This window comes from Oryctolagus cuniculus, chromosome 5 (assembly GCF_051225735.1).
Source record: "Oryctolagus cuniculus isolate XC-2025 breed Fujian yellow rabbit chromosome 5, ASM5122573v1, whole genome shotgun sequence".
NCBI lineage: Eukaryota > Metazoa > Chordata > Mammalia > Lagomorpha > Leporidae > Oryctolagus > Oryctolagus cuniculus.
In genome coordinates, this window is record NC_142871.1 from 85,109,332 (window position 1) to 85,126,751 (window position 17,420).

At 37.2% G+C, this 17,420-nt stretch overlaps 1 protein-coding gene across 5 annotated transcripts in view; it reads right to left on the minus strand.

The window, feature by feature from the left end:
* Window positions 1-213: 213 nt before the first annotated feature.
* The window catches only part of ZNF292 (zinc finger protein 292), a 102,015-nt gene continuing 84,808 nt past the window's right edge, over window positions 214-17,420 (minus strand). For all 5 annotated transcript variants that reach the window (XM_089332935.1, XM_070073791.2, XM_008263179.5 and 2 more), the window contains one exon: window positions 214-9,768. In XM_089332935.1, coding sequence (XP_089189061.1) covers window positions 2,608-9,768 — 7,161 coding nt within the window. In that variant the 3' untranslated portion in view covers window positions 214-2,607. The remainder of the gene's footprint in view (window positions 9,769-17,420) is intronic.

The following is a 17,420-nucleotide window of genomic DNA, read 5'->3' on the forward strand; positions in this document are numbered from 1 at the left end:
AACATGCTGAAAACTTCCAAAAGTTTGGTATTTAACATATGACAATAATGTAATTTGGATAACATGGTTCAGAACTGCAACATTCAACTTCTTCGGGTTTAGATGGGGAAAAAAAATCCACTTTTAAATGATGAAAGCTTACACTAATTTAGGTTGTGAGAAGAAGGTATCTCAAAGACAACAGATTGAGGAAAAGTATACCATGAAAAATATATGCTTTATGATTCTTTTTTAATACTTAGGCATAACATTCCATATCAAATTTTACCAACATGCTGTTCTATAAATTCATATTTATTTTATACCATAATTTTATTTTTCTGTTCATGCTAAAAAGCTCACTCCTTCATAATTACTTTTAGTATACAGTACCTGGAATATAAAAAATTTCACTCAATGTTGGCAAATTCCTTCCCCTGACATGTAGGAGAACAATTACAGAAATATCTAGTGGTCAATTTTCTTAAGCTAATGCGCAAAAGAAAAGCCCCAATACACCGGCATTTTTCACTCAACAGTGGCTCATCATTACAATGATCATAGAAACAAACCTACTTGCTACTGCACTATCTCAGGCAGTTTTGTCAAATGCCCACCTTTAAGAGCTAGGTCAGCTTCTAAGGAAACTGTATGGAAACATTCAATTATTAACAAAAATTTAATATTAAAGTTATTCAGTCATTTAAATAACGGTTTAGGAAAAAACATGTATTAATCACCCATAAAAACAAGTTTTATTTTAATAAATAACAGTGGGCTTACCATAGGGCAGAGATTTTAATGTGTCAAGTTTTATGCAAAATAAAACCTTGAGGAAGTGAAATCAACTATTTAATATAACCCATTTGGCCCTAAAAATAAGACTATAATACTTTGATAAAAATTTAAAAAATATTTTCCAAAAGAAAATAGTTCACTCCTTGACCATGCTTATTTATTCAGAGTACCAGTGATTTCAGTTAATGTTAAGTGCTTCATTTTTCCTGCACATGTGATGTTGCACAGGGAATATACACATTTTTGATCATCACAATATCATCAACATCTCAGACTAATAATATTGTGAATGTAACTTTTATAGCAAACAAAGTAAAAAAAGAAATCAATGATACTAATTATTGCAAACAGAAACAAAAGTAAATATTGAAAGGAAGTCCCCTTTTGTTTCCAGTACTGACATTGTTGGACGTTAAATGAAGATCAACTCTCCTAAAATAACCTCTACCACTGGGTGTGAATCCACAGTATAAATATGGATAATAAAGCTAAACTGTAAGAGCTAGCTATAGACTGAATAATCAAAATAATCAATTATAACTAATACTGCTCTTGAAAACCAATCTAATGAAAAAAGTATCATTAGATATGGTGATAAAATACAGACAAATCTGTACAATCTAACATCTATAAACAGTAAAATCAAAACATCCAACTTCCTTATAGAAAGTGTTTCATCTATGTAATTATAAATGTTAAGGACTCTTGCATTTTATAAACACAAGATGGGCTCACTTTGATGATACCAATTTTAAGATTTATAAAAATGCTTAAAAATTTTTTCCACAAAAGTTTGTACAGTTTAAAGCTATACACCAATCTATAAATCTCATAAAATGGAAAAAAAAACCTTTATAAGATCACATGTATAAAACAAGAAATGAAATGTGATTTTATTTAAGGCAATACTGGGCTACTTCACAAATCACCACCTCAAATATTTACACTGCTCCACACTACTAGTTTCTATCACATTCACAAAGATTTTTTTTTAAAATACCAAATGTTTAAAATCTTCAATGTAGTAAATTCTTTATTCACATTTCCATTATATTTCATGGACTCATAGTGACTATATCCAATTAGAAGCAATGGAAAAAAAAAAAAAAAACCAACAACAACCCTGTAGCTATAGGAAACTACTAAAGAATCTTCTTTAATTTCACATGAATACCACCTAAAAATCCTGGGTGGCAAATTTACAAAGCAGAGCAAAGTATTAATATAATGTGCTCACTTTGTGAAACATAATCTTGTAAATAAATGTTTCATGTAAAAAATCAATGAACTATGGCAGAGTTTCTAGTTTTAGTTCAAAAAGTTCTTAATTTAAAAGAAAAGTTTTAAAAACTTGATCACTTAGTTAAAAATTAAATTCCAAATATAAATGTATCATTTAATAGTTTAGACTTACATACTGCTGGTGGCAGCAAATGATTTACAATAATAAATATATACAAAAAAAGTATCTACAAATAAAGAGTACACATGAGCAGTGACCTGGTGAAACATACCAATCACACAGATAATTCAGTTTAGTTCTTGGAAAGGGCAATCAGGTGATAGAAATTTGAGGTTTAGCTCAACTATTTACAATAACTAAAGTATCGATTCTGTTCCTCGAGTCCCATAGGGATAAAAAAGAAAGTTTTACATGACATATGCCATGTTTTTTTTGTTTGTTTTCTTTCATTTTTTGGCCAGGTTAATTCATATCAACAGCAACAAAAACAAAAGAAAGAAAAAGAAAATGTTTCACAATTCTAGCATGCTTGATGGCTTCCTATTTAAAATAAAACTATAAATGACATATTTATAGTACATTAGCTATCAGTACTGCCCTCTGCCTGTGGCTTTACCCATACTGATTTCTTTCTTAACAGACATATCTGAATCATTTGAATGTACTTCAAGTTTTTTCAGACTGACGGTAGGTTTCATTTCCTGAAGTTGCTTTAAGACTAGCTCGGTACAATCTTTAAGAGTCTTGTCTAAAACAATTTTTACATTACCACTGCACTGAAGCTGTGATGGATTGGCAAACTGTACAAAGGTTTCACTTTCTTTACAAGAACACACATGATTTCCACTAGTCACAGCAGTCTTGTCAATATTTCTTCTTGAGCTTGAATGAGATCCTTTCTTAGTTCCACTACTTGGATGGTCTTTGTCAGAATTTTTCTTCTGCTTCACTGCAGACTCTTCAAGAAACTTCAGAAATGATACTTCAAATCCCATTGGTTTAAAAGAGCTCCAGTCAAAAGATGCAGGATGCTCTTCAGTGGTTTGAATTGCAACAGCAGTTTCTTCCTCTTTACGCATACCACTTAATGTCACTGCTGACACTGGTTCAGCCTTTTCAATTTTCCTTTTCTTGTTTTGTGAGACATTTTTTTCTTTATTAACTCTCTTCAAATTACTTGCTTTTTGTCTTTCTGATTGGCAGGGGGTACTTTCCTGAAAATCATTACTTACATTTGAAGAGGTATTAGCTTGAGTCTCCACACTTGTGCTATCTTCATTTATTAATTTTGTAATAAATAATTCTGTTAGCTCATCCATTTCGTCTTTTTCATTTTTTTCAACTTCCTTCTGCAGAATTGTAGTTGTTTTTGAGCTTTCATTGTTTTCTGACAGACATGTGTCAGGATTTTTCACCTCACTCTTATCACATTCTTGCTCAGAACCTTCCTTTACTTCTGAGTTGCCACACCGTTTGAAGACAATAAGAAGATTGCGGTGCTGTGATGTAAATGCCTTAGACAATTTATGGCACTTATAATGTCTAATTATATTGCTTTCACTTGTAACAACTGAAGTACATCCTTTTATCATACATGGATACTGGGTTACAAATCTGCTTGTACATTCAGACAAGGCATCATTTCTAGCCTTTATAGAATACACATGCTTTCCACGTTTCAAAGAATAAGGTTTATTTTCTTCAATCTGTACAATCTTTGCATTCTTGTTTTCTAAGTTACTTTTCTTCTTCCGTTTGGTCTTAGGCACTCTGATTCCTTCCTTTCCAGATCTGCTATGTTTTGTTCCCCGATATTTAGACTTTGATTTTTCTTGGTTTGCCTTGCTTGATATATTTTCCTGGCCAGGTGTTGATCTTCTTGGCCTAATTAAATGAGCTTTATGTTTGTCATTATGTTTATTAAAAATGTGTCGAAGAAGATTAGACCGTGTGGCATAGATGCGGTCACAGCCTTCACAATCACACTTGTATACACCATCTTCTTCTGTTTTGCTTGTCCTTATCCCGATTCCATGGTCTGCCTCAAGATGAACAACATAGTTCAAATATGTAGTAAATGAAGACTTACACTCTAATTGGTCACATGGAAATTTCCCAACATCCACAGAAGCAGTCATACTTTCAATTTCCTCAGGAGTCATTTCATGAAGTTTCATGTAATGCTGTATTAAGCCAGTAATTGCTTGGAAAATTCGAGAACAGTCACTCACCTGACATCGAAATTCTTTCATGGTATGTTTAGTTTCTGCTTCTTCATTTTCTTTGCCAGCTTCACTTTCCTCTTCAACCTCTGCAGAAAATGCAGGAAGATCTGATTTGTGTACAGCCTGGTAATGAAGAATCAAGTTCTGCTGTATTGTAAAGGCAGCGAAGCATCCCTGATGAACACATCGATAAGGTCTGTATGGACTATATCTTGTTGGAGACTCAATAGACTGGTTAACTGGCCTTTTTCGTTTTTTCTCCTCTTTTTCTTTCTTATGCCTCCTTATTTTCCGACCTTTGGTTTGTATGCTTGTGACAGAATTTGTATTATTTTGATCTGAAGTAACTGTAATCACCTGTGAAGAATTTTCTATTTTATCAGGACTTTTTTTTTCAGTCAATTGTTTTTCTGGGATCACTGCTACATTACCAACAGTACTTTCAGTCCCTACTCCCAACTGTAAAGCAGGATGGAATTCCCTTTTATTTTCTTCTGTTACAACTAGCTGTTTTTTCACTTGCATGATTCGAGGGGTAGACGAATTTTCACTCTGAGATTTTCTTCCATAAGGCCTTTTTATTTTTAATTTTACCATTTCTTCTGTAGTAAAATGATGTACCAACTGACAGTGTGCCCGAAGATTAGAATTTCTTGTAAATGTTTTTGTACATGTAGGCACTACACATTTAAATGGAGCAAATTTCAACTGATTCTTCTTAATTTCAAGAATCATCTCTGGAGTGTATTGATGGATTTTACCATAGTGTTTAAATAGCGCATCCTTTGTCATGGCACTATAATTACAGCCTTGGTTTTGACAGACAAATGGTTTATTAACTCTGTCACTAACTTGAATATGTATAATTTCAGAAACTGGCTGAACAACTGTGACATTTGGAAGTGGTTTAACAGGAGTGGGAGTCAGTGTCACTGATGTATTTATTAGTAAACACTGGGATGCTGGAGTCGACAGGTCATTTTCTAGTTTTAATCTTTGTAAGCCTTCTAAAATTTCCTGCATTTGATCTTCCTTATTTAATACTTCAGACTGTGGAATGTTACCTTTTGTTGGCACAACACTTACAAAGGAAGAAAACTGAGAAGAATCAGGTAATTTGTTATTTTGCACAGTGTTTACTGAAGGAAGCTGAATGTTATAATTCACTTGAGTATTCTGTGATGTTTCACCAGCACCCTGAGATCCACTTTTCACCTCAAGTATTTGGGAATTCATAGCAGTTTTAATAATTTCAAGAGTCTTCTCAAAGTTTTGCATAACATGGTCTTCAGAAATCTGCAAATCAGAATTTGCTGAAGTGGTACATGAATTCAAAGCCATCATTTGGGAATCACCATTTTCAGTTTTTAATGTCAAAGGTGCTAACATTGTATGGGACTCAAGATTGGTTTTGAAGTTCTCTTTTCCATCAGTCATAAATAACGGATTGTCAACATTATTTAATTTCTGTGCTAGATGTTCCACCAAACCCTGAGGTTCACAATTTGGAATTACATTTGAATGAAGGTTGGTAGTTGGGATCTCAATACCCTTTGCTATAAGCCCCATTGTTGTTAAGTCACCTGGTACCAAGTTCTGGGAAGCATTAGGTGCAATTAGTGGAGGAGTAACTTTCTTTCTTCTCTTAGAAGCACTGTTTCCTTTTTTATTTAATTGACTGGCTCTTGTGTTTTGAGGACCACTTATAACTGAAACACGTGAACTGTTACTGGTAAAATTTTGTGATGGCCCACCAGAATTAGAGAGTGAAGTAGAGCACAAACCATTTTCAACAGTCTTCAGTAGTAAGTCATTTGTTGGAAAAACAGGCAAACTGCTACAATCCTCGATGGAGGACGATTTGGAGTTTGGTGTTCTATTTTGGTTGGTCAGCAGAGAGTTTGGGTGGCATACAGTCTGCAACAGGGGTGGTGGCACAGTTGAATTTGGCATCACTGTTGTGTTTACTTGTGCTGCATCTGAGACACAACCTGGTGGAACCACATGTGAAAGCATTTCAGTGCCCTCAAAAGTACTGGGAATGCCAGCAGTTTCCAAAGCCTGCTTAATAATTTCACTTCCTTCTTGGTTAACACTGTTATTAAAGTTAGTTACACCAGATCGAGGAAATGTATTTGGTAAAAATGCTGATGAACGATTTTCAGCAGTAAGTAGCTGCAGGAATGATGGATCTTTAAAACATGCTTCTGGGTTGAAGGTAGATTGCTGTGGCTGCTGCAGATTTACCGCATTTGTGGAGAGAATCATACTGGCAAGAAGAGAAGGCTGTCCATTATTCTGTAAAAGTTCTTGAGCAATTTCTGCTCCATCCAGTGGTTTACAGTAAGAACGCTTAGATAAGTGTCCACCCAGTGATCTGGGATTGGTAAAAGCCCTATAACACCTGCTACAGATAAACTTCCCATCTCTGATAATTGCAGGCCATTTAGCCCTTTTGTTGTGCTTAGGTTTTCTTTCCTTTCCATTTGGGCCCCGCCCACGGTCCTTCTTAACTTTTTCAGGTACAGACTGTTGAGCACTGGTGTTACTGAAGTCATTTGCCACATTCATTTGTGAAGGAAAAACTGTATTTTCACCATTATCCCCCTTTAGAAAAGAGGAGTTAGTATTTCCTTCAATCTGTGAAGAATAATGATTTGTATTATTTTCCAGTTGGGAAAAAACAGAATTAGTCCCACTATCTGCTGGTGAAGGGAAGAGAGACATTGAACTACTTTCTGCAGGTAAAGGAAGGAAAGGATCTGAGCCACTATCAATATTTAAAGGCAAAACTGTTTTGGTTAGATCTTCCATTTGTGCTGGCAAGGTAGTATTAGATAAATTTTCCATTTGGGAACATAACATACTACCTTGTTCATTTTTATCCTGAGAAGGTATATTTGGATTTATGACACTTTCCATTGAGGGCAACAATGGCGTTGACACACCTGATAAATGAGCTGGAAAAATGGATGGTGAGACATGCTGCAGTGGGGCTGAACAAGTAGAATTCCCACTAGCTTTGGTCTGTGGCGTAAAAAATGCATTATTAGAGCTGTTCACCTGTGATGGCAAAAAATAAACAAACTTTCCATTATTTGGTGTATTTAAGTTATTAGACTTCTGACCTTTTTTACTTTTGCGCTGCATTTTAAAAGCAGCATATTGGTCAGGATGTGCTGTCTTCATGTGCTTCCCAATACTCTGAGAAGAATTATAGGTACGAGTACATCCCTCAACTTGGCAGCTGAATTTCTGAACTGGAGCTTTTGGAGGCACTGCTGGAGTACCTAATGAACTACTTAGGTTGGGTTGTGGTGGAACAAATGCAATACTTTCTAATGTCTTAAGAGGTAAATTATAAAGATTGGATGATGTTTTAATATTACCTCCACATTCAAATTTGGAAGCTGGTAAGTTGTTTTGAAATCCTGCCTGATTTTGTACAGAAAAGGTCATCAAATTGTTCACTCGTCTTTCTAAGTTTTGTGGGGTAAGGTCACCTATTTTGAGAGTTTCTGAATTTACTAAAGAATTCTGAGTAATCTGTGTTTCATTAAAGCAATTTTGTTCTTTCCTCTCTTCAAAACCTGGATGACACAAATCATTACAAGTCTCTTCAACTGGGGTATGTAAGTTTGTGACCAGTGGTTCACTCGTGCCTTCCACAGTTGAGTTTTCTTGCTTTCCAAAGTTATCCTCAACCCCCTGATTGAGAGATACTTTAATTGACACAGCTACTTCACTGGCCTGAAGCAGATGTGTAGTAGCAGGGTTTTCCAAGCCATTTGACAATGGTCCATTAGCTTGCCTAAGCTCAGAGGCAGAAGTCTGGTCTTGTTTGGTCACAGCTGATTCTCCTTTACTTTTATCCCAGGCACCACTGCTATCTGCTGGTAAACAGTTTTCAATGTTATTTTCTGAAGGAAACATAGATCGCTCTTTCTCAGTACTTTCTTCTGCATTTTGATTTGTTTTGGAAGGCTGAACAGAATCTCCCGATGAATGAAGTTGGTCTTCAGGAGGCAGCACTTTTTCAGGAGGAGTATTGTGATCTTCTAGATGCTTTTCCAGCTCAGTCTGAGAACGGTAAACTTTACCACAACCTGTGAACTTACAAGTGTATGTATTATAATGTTGTGCTTCATGATCATATAGTAAATAAGCTTCTGAAAAAATTCTGCCACATTTAGGAAACATACACTTTGCTCTAAAAACCTGATGCTCCTTTCGGTGGGTTAAAAGCTCTGCATAACTATTAAAGCCGGCCTTGCATTTCATCTGTATGCAGATATATGGTTTACTGCCACAGTGCATTTGTAAGTGATCGTTGAGATGAGTAACACTTACAAAGTGCCGTCTACAGTACTGGCAAATGACTTTTTTGCTTTGCATTTCAAGAAAACGCTTGGCGTCGTCATTATCTTTATGTCCCTTTACATGAGCAATTAAATTTTTAAAGTACTTAAAGCCCTTTTTACAAAAACTTACAGGGCAATTAAATTCATTAACAGGTACTGGTTTCTGCACTGGGATCACTTCTGGCTCATAAGATTTATCTTTGTCATCATTCTCATCATCTGAACCATCATTGTCATTAAAAACTATGAAATCTGTTGAATACAGGCTATTCTTCTTTATAGGTCGCTGCTCCTGCTTAGTCACAGTATTGGTCTTCTGATTTTCATTGGTAGTTGTGATCTTAGGAGGCCTTCCCAATCTTCTTAATGGTTTCATTGCTGCAAGTCTCTCTTTGCTAGACTGTTTAACATGCAATGTGACATGGGGAACAAAAGTTTCTTTAGAATTAAAGTTCTTTGCACATATGGGACAACTGTAAACTCCATCTTTGTAATGTTTCTGAGCATGTCGTACTATTCTATGCCCGAGGAATTCTTTGTCACATAGCACACAATATTGCATATAGGCTTGCCAATTCCTAAACCTAGCAGATATAAATCCTCGCTCCCTCAATTGTTTTATTTCTCTCTTCTTCTGCTTTTCATCACCAATATCTTTAAGAAGTCCAGAATTAGCACCAATTCCACCTGAAAGTCCATTCACAGAAGTTTCTTTAACCTCATCCTGATAGTCTATGACTTTTTCATAAACTTCACTGTCATTTAGCTCATCAATTGAAGATACAATGGATGCTTCTTCTCCCATCAATGCAAGACATTGTCGTTTTAAGGTTTTCCAATCCCAGAATTCTGGATCAAAGGGCCATTGAGTTTTCAATACAAGTAAGAGTTCACAGCGTAAAGAATTTGGTATTGGAAGATTTTCTTCATCATATTTCTGGTCTGGCTGATTATACAACATTTCCACAGCATAATATGCATCTACTGTAGGCTCAATAAGAAATTCACTCAGTTGACAAGCACGTTTAACTTCCAGATCATCAGGCAACAAACATGAAATAGTCTTGCAGATAGATATTTTCACTTCAGTATTTTCTGAAGATTCCAAGCGAAGAGCTTTTACACATAGTTCTATACAGGTAGCAAGTCCAGCCCCCTCAGTCTGTGAAAAAGCAAATAGGAAATGTTAGTCTATACAGATTTGTGAATTTAGTTTTGAAGATCAAGGTTTGCTTTTCTCAAATCTTGTAGTAGCAACCTATGAAAAGATGTCCCCTCTAAGGTATTACAGGGGGTCAGGATGGTGTGTGTGTATGTGTGTGTGTGTGTGTGTGTAGTGTAAGAGAGAATGAAAGAAGGGGGAGGGGTAGTGGAGGGGAGGGAGTGAAAGAGTGTGTGAGCTACACAGAACAGCAAGGAAAGCATAAGCATCACAGGTGAGGGAAAGATCTGGGTATGAAACCACCTAATCAGACTTGGAAGTTATTTAACTTCTCTGACCTATAAATTTCCTTGATAAAACAAAATCATGATAGCACTTATACTTCATAATTGTGGTAAACATTAAAGGAGTTTAAGTATTTAAAGGACCTATTTATAGTTTAAGGTTTGGCATAAGTAAATGATCAATAAATGATATCTTTAGCATAATCTCACTTCCTAAATTTGTGTTTCAATCCTTTTGAAACAAAACCCTCTTAATCCAATTATAAAATTAAGAACCATCCCGATAAATCCTAATTTACTATTAATGCAAGAACTATTTCACATCTAACAAAACAGGCTATCTGATCTTAATAATGGGGTTTCTAGTGCTCTCATAAAGTGCAATGTCAAATCTACCTACCTACCTCATTGTTGCAGAGCTTAAGAATTAGGAGCAGGAGGGGAGATAGTCTAACAAAAATCTTTTGCTTTTGAATTAATCTTTATTAGTAATTAGATAATTTTCATCATTAATAGTAATTAAAGTTAAGAGTCACTTGAAAGATACATGGAATAAAATGGGCTTTCAAGTTATAAAGGTTATTTTTCAAAAAGATGTATTTGAAAGGCACAGTGACAGAAAGGAAAAGAGGGAGAACTTTCAAGAGCCTGCAGTTTCATTTGGGTCTCCATGTCAAAGGAACATCTATTGCTGCTTTCCCAGGTGCACTAGCAGGGAGCTGGATTGGCAATGGAACTAGTGTTCATATGGGATGCCTGCAACACAGGCAGCAGTTTAATCTGCTGCACCACAATGCCAGTACTGGACTTTAAAGGTGAAAAGAAGACAATGATAGAGGAGAAATAAGCAAGCCACAGGATACAGGCACATCCACTAGAATTAAATAAATGTGATATAGAATCAAAAGAAGGAAAAAAAGTAAATAAAACTGACAGTGACTGTATTTCAAAAATCGAAAGGAAATCAAGTATTTTCCTAAAATAGAAGCTTAGATTTGTGGTGTAAAAGGAGAGGAGGGAAAGAGGCTGGGATACTGAACTGTCCTTGATTTTAGGAAAAGCAAGCGCAAAAGACCAAGAGGAAAAGGGAAGAATATTTATTTTACAATTAAACATGTGTGGTTACTATTTGGAGACAGTTCTGGGTAAAATGACTTTTATAGTGAGAACTGCATGTCTGTTACATGCCTTGGGGGCTATTAATGGTGGTGGGCAATTAGCTAATCCTCTGATAAAAACAAGCAGAGAAAAAGACATATGAAGTCAGTGAAGCTACACACAAGAGAAACGAGGACACAAAGAAGTCGGGGGAATCAAAGGCCAAGTCAGCCATACAGTTGACTTGAAGTGAAACTTAGGGCATACTCGATGTCTGAAGAAATGGTACTTAGGTAGAGGATTAGCATTTTGGAAAGGGCTATAACTGGTTAGAAAATTCAGGAAATGATGGAGAAAGAATAAGAAAGGATTCAGAAAATAGAGGATTTCTGGATGAAGACTAAGGCAGATAACAAATATGAAGCTGTTTCTCTAGAAATGACAAAAGCTTATTCAACATTATACTTATTACTTATAAGACACAACTAAAGTTATTTAAGAGGGAAATTCCACTGACACTTCTAATGTAACATGCCACTGAATTCAAGGGTTCATTTCGACTCCTTAAGAGCAAACAACTTTAAAGTATTTGTGTTAAAAATCTCTCAATGTTTTAATTAAATCAGAAACCTTTTCAAATAATGCCAATAAAACAAGACACCATATAAAATTTTTTGATCCTTCTGAGTTTTAATCTTGGTGTATCTGAATACCTGGAAACTAAGTGTACAGGCAACATTCAAAAAATAAACTGGTCATATAACAAGTATAAGGGCAGTTTAAAAAGTTCATTAAAAAGGGAATTAAGAGATAAGTTTGTTTTGGTCCAAAATTTTTTGAAATCTATGCATAGTTTTTTGATAACATGCATTTTCCATTAACTTTTATGAAGAACCCTTGTATATATGATTTCAAAATTTTTGCACCAAAATCAATTTATCTCTTAATTTCATTTTCCACAAACTTTTTCTTTGTGTCTTTTTAAAGTTGAGGTGGAACTGGCAACAATTTTCCATAATACAATGTGACTAAACACGTGATTAGCCCATAAAAAGCTGTACTTTGCAATATGTTAGTTGACATACTGATGGCACCAGTTTGAATGTCACAGAAACAGAAAGCTAACTTATATGAACTCAGAGGAGGAATAGAGAAGAGACTCAATGAGCTTTCTGACACTAGGACAGCAGTAGTTGAGCTACTGAAAAATGCAGGGTTTATCTTAGTGCTCCCCTCATTGCCTTTAGAGTTTCTTTCCTCTTTCTGCCTACATATGCTTGACCTAAAGCTGCCCAGAGCTTTCACACTGATTTTAGTTCCCCATGTGAGGGCTAAGTCAGGCCTTCCCTACTCACCATTAGTATCATGATCTACTCTGCTTTAAAATTTTCCAAATGGCTACATTTGTATTACACAATTAAATATAAACCTCTTAGGAAATAATAAAAAAGGGCCACTACAATCTAACCTTTGCCTCCTCTGTTCTGGTTAAATTTCCCCCTTACCTACACAGCATGTATTCCAGGCAAATTGAGATACTTGTGGTTCCCCATATACTCTGTTCTCTCATGTGTGTTGATATTTTATATGTTTTTGTTGTTTTTAAAAAGACTTATGTTATTTATTTAAAAGACAGAGTTACAGAGAGAGGTGGAGACAGAGAGAGATGTCTTCCATCTGCTGGTTCACTCCCCAGAGGGCCGCAATGGCCAGAGGCACGCCGATTCGAAGCCAGGAGCTAGGAGCTTCTTCCAGGTCTCCCACGTGGGTGCAGGGGCCCAAGGACTTGGGCCATCTTCTACTGCTTTCCCAGGCCACAGAAGAGAGCTGGATTGGAAGAGGAGCAGCCTGTACTTGAACCGGTGCCCATATGGGATGCCGGCGCTTCAGGCCAGGGCTTTAACCCGCTGCGCCACAGCACCAGCCCCTATGTTTTTTCTGTGACTAGGAACACTCTCCCTTTCTTTTTTGGCCATCACTGAGTATCAAAATAGGTAAGCAGATTAGAGAACTCCCTTCTCTGTTCATTCAGAACTGACTTTATATTATATAAATCCATCTCTCTGCTCCAATTCTTTTGCAGATTTAAAAGTAGAATTTAAGAAGGAAACAATTATTTTTAAATTCATATGTGAGTGACTAGCTGATAGCCTTCAGCAACTCCTGGAGTTTTCAAGGTTATTAGTTAAATTAAATTACTGAAGAGACTTACAAAAGAACCTAGTCACTACAGCTTAACTTTAAAGTCTCTTCAGGCTTAAAAAACAATATTCTGTGTTTCTAGTTTTAAAATAAAATCTCTGCTTGGTTGATTTCAGAAAAATAAAAAAAAGGGAAAAGAATTCCATGCAACAGGAAATAGGATTTTAGCAACAAAGAGCAATTACCATGCTGCATACTATCTCTATCAACAAGTTGGGGGCAGCCTCAGGGTCTAATGTTTAAACCACCAGTTAGGATGCTCACCTTATATACTGGAGTGCCTGAGAACATGTCTTAGTAGCTCTGCTCTCAATTCCAGCTTCCTGCTAATGTAGATTTTGGGAGGCAGGAGGTGATGACTCAAGTAGACAGGTCCCTGCCACCCATGTTGGAGACCTAGACTAGATTGAGTTCCTAGCTCCTGGCTCTGGCCTGCCCCAGCCCCTGCCCCAGCCCCAGCCCCAGCCCCAGCTATTGCAGGCATTCAGAGAGCAGATGGGAGCTTGCTTCCTCTCTCTCTCAAATTTAAAACAAAACTTCATCTGGCCGATTTCCTCCAATCTATGCTTTTAACTGCCTTTTTTATACTCTACCTCTGAACCCAAAGTCTCCAGAAAAGAATAGTTCCCAGGAAACCTGTTTATGATGAGAAGAATATTCTGCATCACTGAGGTCCAGCAAGGTACCCACTAGCCACATGGAGCTATTGAGCATCTAAGATGTGCGCAACAGGGAAGGCTTTGGTGCAGCTTTAAGGTACCACGTGGTATACCTGCATCACACATCAGGGTGCATAGGTTTGAGTTTTGATTACAGTGCCCATTCCAGCTTCTAGCTAAAATACCCTGAGAGGCATCAGATGATAGCTCAAGTGGTTGGGTCTCTGTGAACCACAAAGCTTCAGCCTTGCCCATCCCCAATGATTGCCAGCACTTGGGAAGTGAACCAGCAGATGGGAGATCTCTCTACCTTTCAAATAAATAAACAAATTTTTTAAAATTAAAGAAGATGTGGCTATCATAATGGACAGTGTAGCTCCTGTCCAAGTTCTCCCCTTCTCCAACATGGTCTCATTATTTGTGGGCAGTAAGGTTGAAGGCAGATGGTCACTTTCACCTAACCTTCTTGACTCATCTGATGAAAATTAAACCTGGGGTGGGCACTGTGGCACAATGGGTTAAAATGAAGCTCGGCATACTGGCATCCCATATCAAGAGCATCAGTTTGCATCTTGGCTATCAGATCTGAACCAGCTTCCTGCTAATGCTCATAGGAGGCAGCAGATATGACCCAAGTGCTGGGGTTCCCAATACCCACATGGAAGACCTGATTGAAATTCTTAGCTTCTGGCTTTGGCCTGGCTCAGCCCTGGATGTTGCGGACATTTGTGGAGCTAATCAATAGATTGAAGACCTCTCTCTTCTCTAGTTATTCTTCTGTAACTATGAGTTTCAAATTAATAAATCTTAAAAAAAATTAAAAGAGTGGTTATAATTATCAGGTGATCAGTAATAAGTCAAGATTTACACCTAGTACATGTGGTTTCTAGTTCCAATTTCCTTCTACTTTATCATGCTAATCTTTGAATCAGACATTAAACACTAACAAACTTAAAATTTAAAATTGCATTGTAATTTTCTAAGGAACTTATTGTCCTGTTTATTTTTTTGTTCACTGTGGAATTACAATATGTAAAATGAAAAATCCAGATGAGTAACAAGGTTGTCAAAAGAAAAACTGGAAAGCAGAAACTCGTTCTTTCCTCCTGTAGATGATGAGAAGTTATTTCAGGAGAGAAAAATAAAGATACATCTAAAATTTATTGAATCAAATATAGGTTTTAAAATAATTTTAAAAAAGATTTATTTATTTATTTGAAAGAGTTACAGAGAAAGGGGGAGAGAAAGAGAGAGAAAGAAATCTTCCATCTGCTGGCTCACTCCCTAGATGGTTGCAATAGCCAGCAATAGCCAGGCCAAAGCCAGGAGCTTCTTCCAGGTCTCCCATGAGGGCAGCAGGGGCCCAAACACTGGGGCCATCTTCTGCTGCTTTTCCAAGGACACTAGCAGGGAACTGGATTGGAAGCACAGCAGCCAGGAGACAGACTGGTGATGATATAGGGATGCTGTTTACCAGTTATGCACATTGCCAGCCTCAAAAATAAATTTTATTTTTTTAAAAAAAGATTTTATTTATTTGAAAGGCAGAGTTGCAGAGAGGCAGAAAAAGAGGTAGAGTCAGAGATATCTTCCATCTGCTAATTCACTCCCCAAATGGCTGCAATGGATGGTGCTGGGCCAATCTGAAGCCAGGAGCCAGGAACATCCTTCTGGTCTCCCTGTGGGGACAGAGGCCCAAGGATTCAGGCCATCCTCCACTGTTTTCTCAGGTGCACCAGCAAGGAGCTGGATTGGAAGTAAAACAGCTTGGATTTGAACTGGCCCCCATATGGGATGTCAGCACTGCAGATGGCAGCTTTACCTGCTACGCCACAGTGCCAGCCCCCAAAAAGACATATTCAATGGGAATAGGAGAATATCTTTTGGTTTCTCCTTTAGAAAAAAAAATTATACAGTAATTTAAAAAATAATTTTGTTATGCTGCATCCTGGTTTTTAGATTCTATTGCAGGGGCTGGCATTGTAGCATAGGGAGTGTTAAGTTGCTGCTGTAATGCCAGAATCCCATGTGGGCACTGTTTTTGAGTCCTGACTGCTCCATTCTGACCCAGGTCCCTACTGATGTGCCTGGGAAAACAGTGGAAGATGGTCCAAGTGCTTGGGCCCTGTACCCATGTGGGAGACCTGGATGAAGCTCCAGGATCCTGGATTTGGCTTGGCCTAGTCCTGGTTGTTGCAGCCATTTGGGGAGTGAATCAGGGGATGGAAGATTCTCTCTCTCTCTCTCTCTGTAACTCTGCCTTTCAAATAAATAAATATATATAAATACATAAATAAATAAATATTTAAAAAGAAAATGATCCTATTACAATGACAGCACCTTTGGAAGTTATTTTCTGTGCACATTTAAATAGAAACTGACAGCATTCCTACAAGGGTTGCTGTAAGAAAATCAGTAACTTTTTATAATTTGGACTCAGACTTATGGAAGCACATATGTACTCTCTGTTCATCAATTTCTTCTTGTTGTATCTAATCTGTATAATCCATCTGTTAAGTTGTCGATTCAATTTCTATTTATTTAATCTTTAGAAGTTTTTTGATTTTGAAAAAAATCTGGTCATTCTGATAGCATTTCTTTCTCATGCTTTAATTCCTATTTTGTGTCTTTAAATGTGTATTTTGTAAATTAAAAATTTTAAGCACACGTATATTTATTTTTATCTATTTGAAAGGCAGATAGATAGAGGAAGACAGACAGAGAGAATACCCATCTGCTGATACATGTCCCAAATGCCTCCAATAGCCAGAAACAGGGAGCTCAAATTCAGGTCTCCTAGGTGGGTTGTAGTAAGGACCCAACTAAGTGAGCTGTCACCTACTGCCTCCCAAATGCTGAATTATCAGGAATCTAGAATCTGGAGCAGAACTCAGACTCAGGTACTCTAATGTGGGATGCAGGCATCTCAAATGGCATCTTAACAACTACTCTAAACACCTGTCCCTATGCATACTTACTTCATTTGAAGCATTAGGCAAATAATCCTACTATTATTTAATGAAATTCATCAGGTTGGGGCTGGCGGCTCCATGGCTCACTTGGCTAATCCTCCGCCTGTGGTGCCAGCATCCCATATGGGCACCGGGTTCTAGTCCTCTTCCACTCCAGCTCTCTGCTGTGGCCCGGGAAGGCAGTGGAGGATGGCCCAGGTGATTGGGCACCTGCACCCACATGGGAGACCAGGAAGAAGCACCTGGCTCCTGGCTTCGGATCGGCGCAGCGCCAGCCATAGCGGCCATTTAGGGGGTGAACCAACGGAAGGAAGACCTTTCTCTCTCTCTCTCTCTCACTGTCTAACTCTGCCTGTCAAATAAGTAAAATAAAATAAAATCACTCAGGTTGGATTGTTCCATTGATGTCTAACTCATTTATGTTTTCAAATACATAT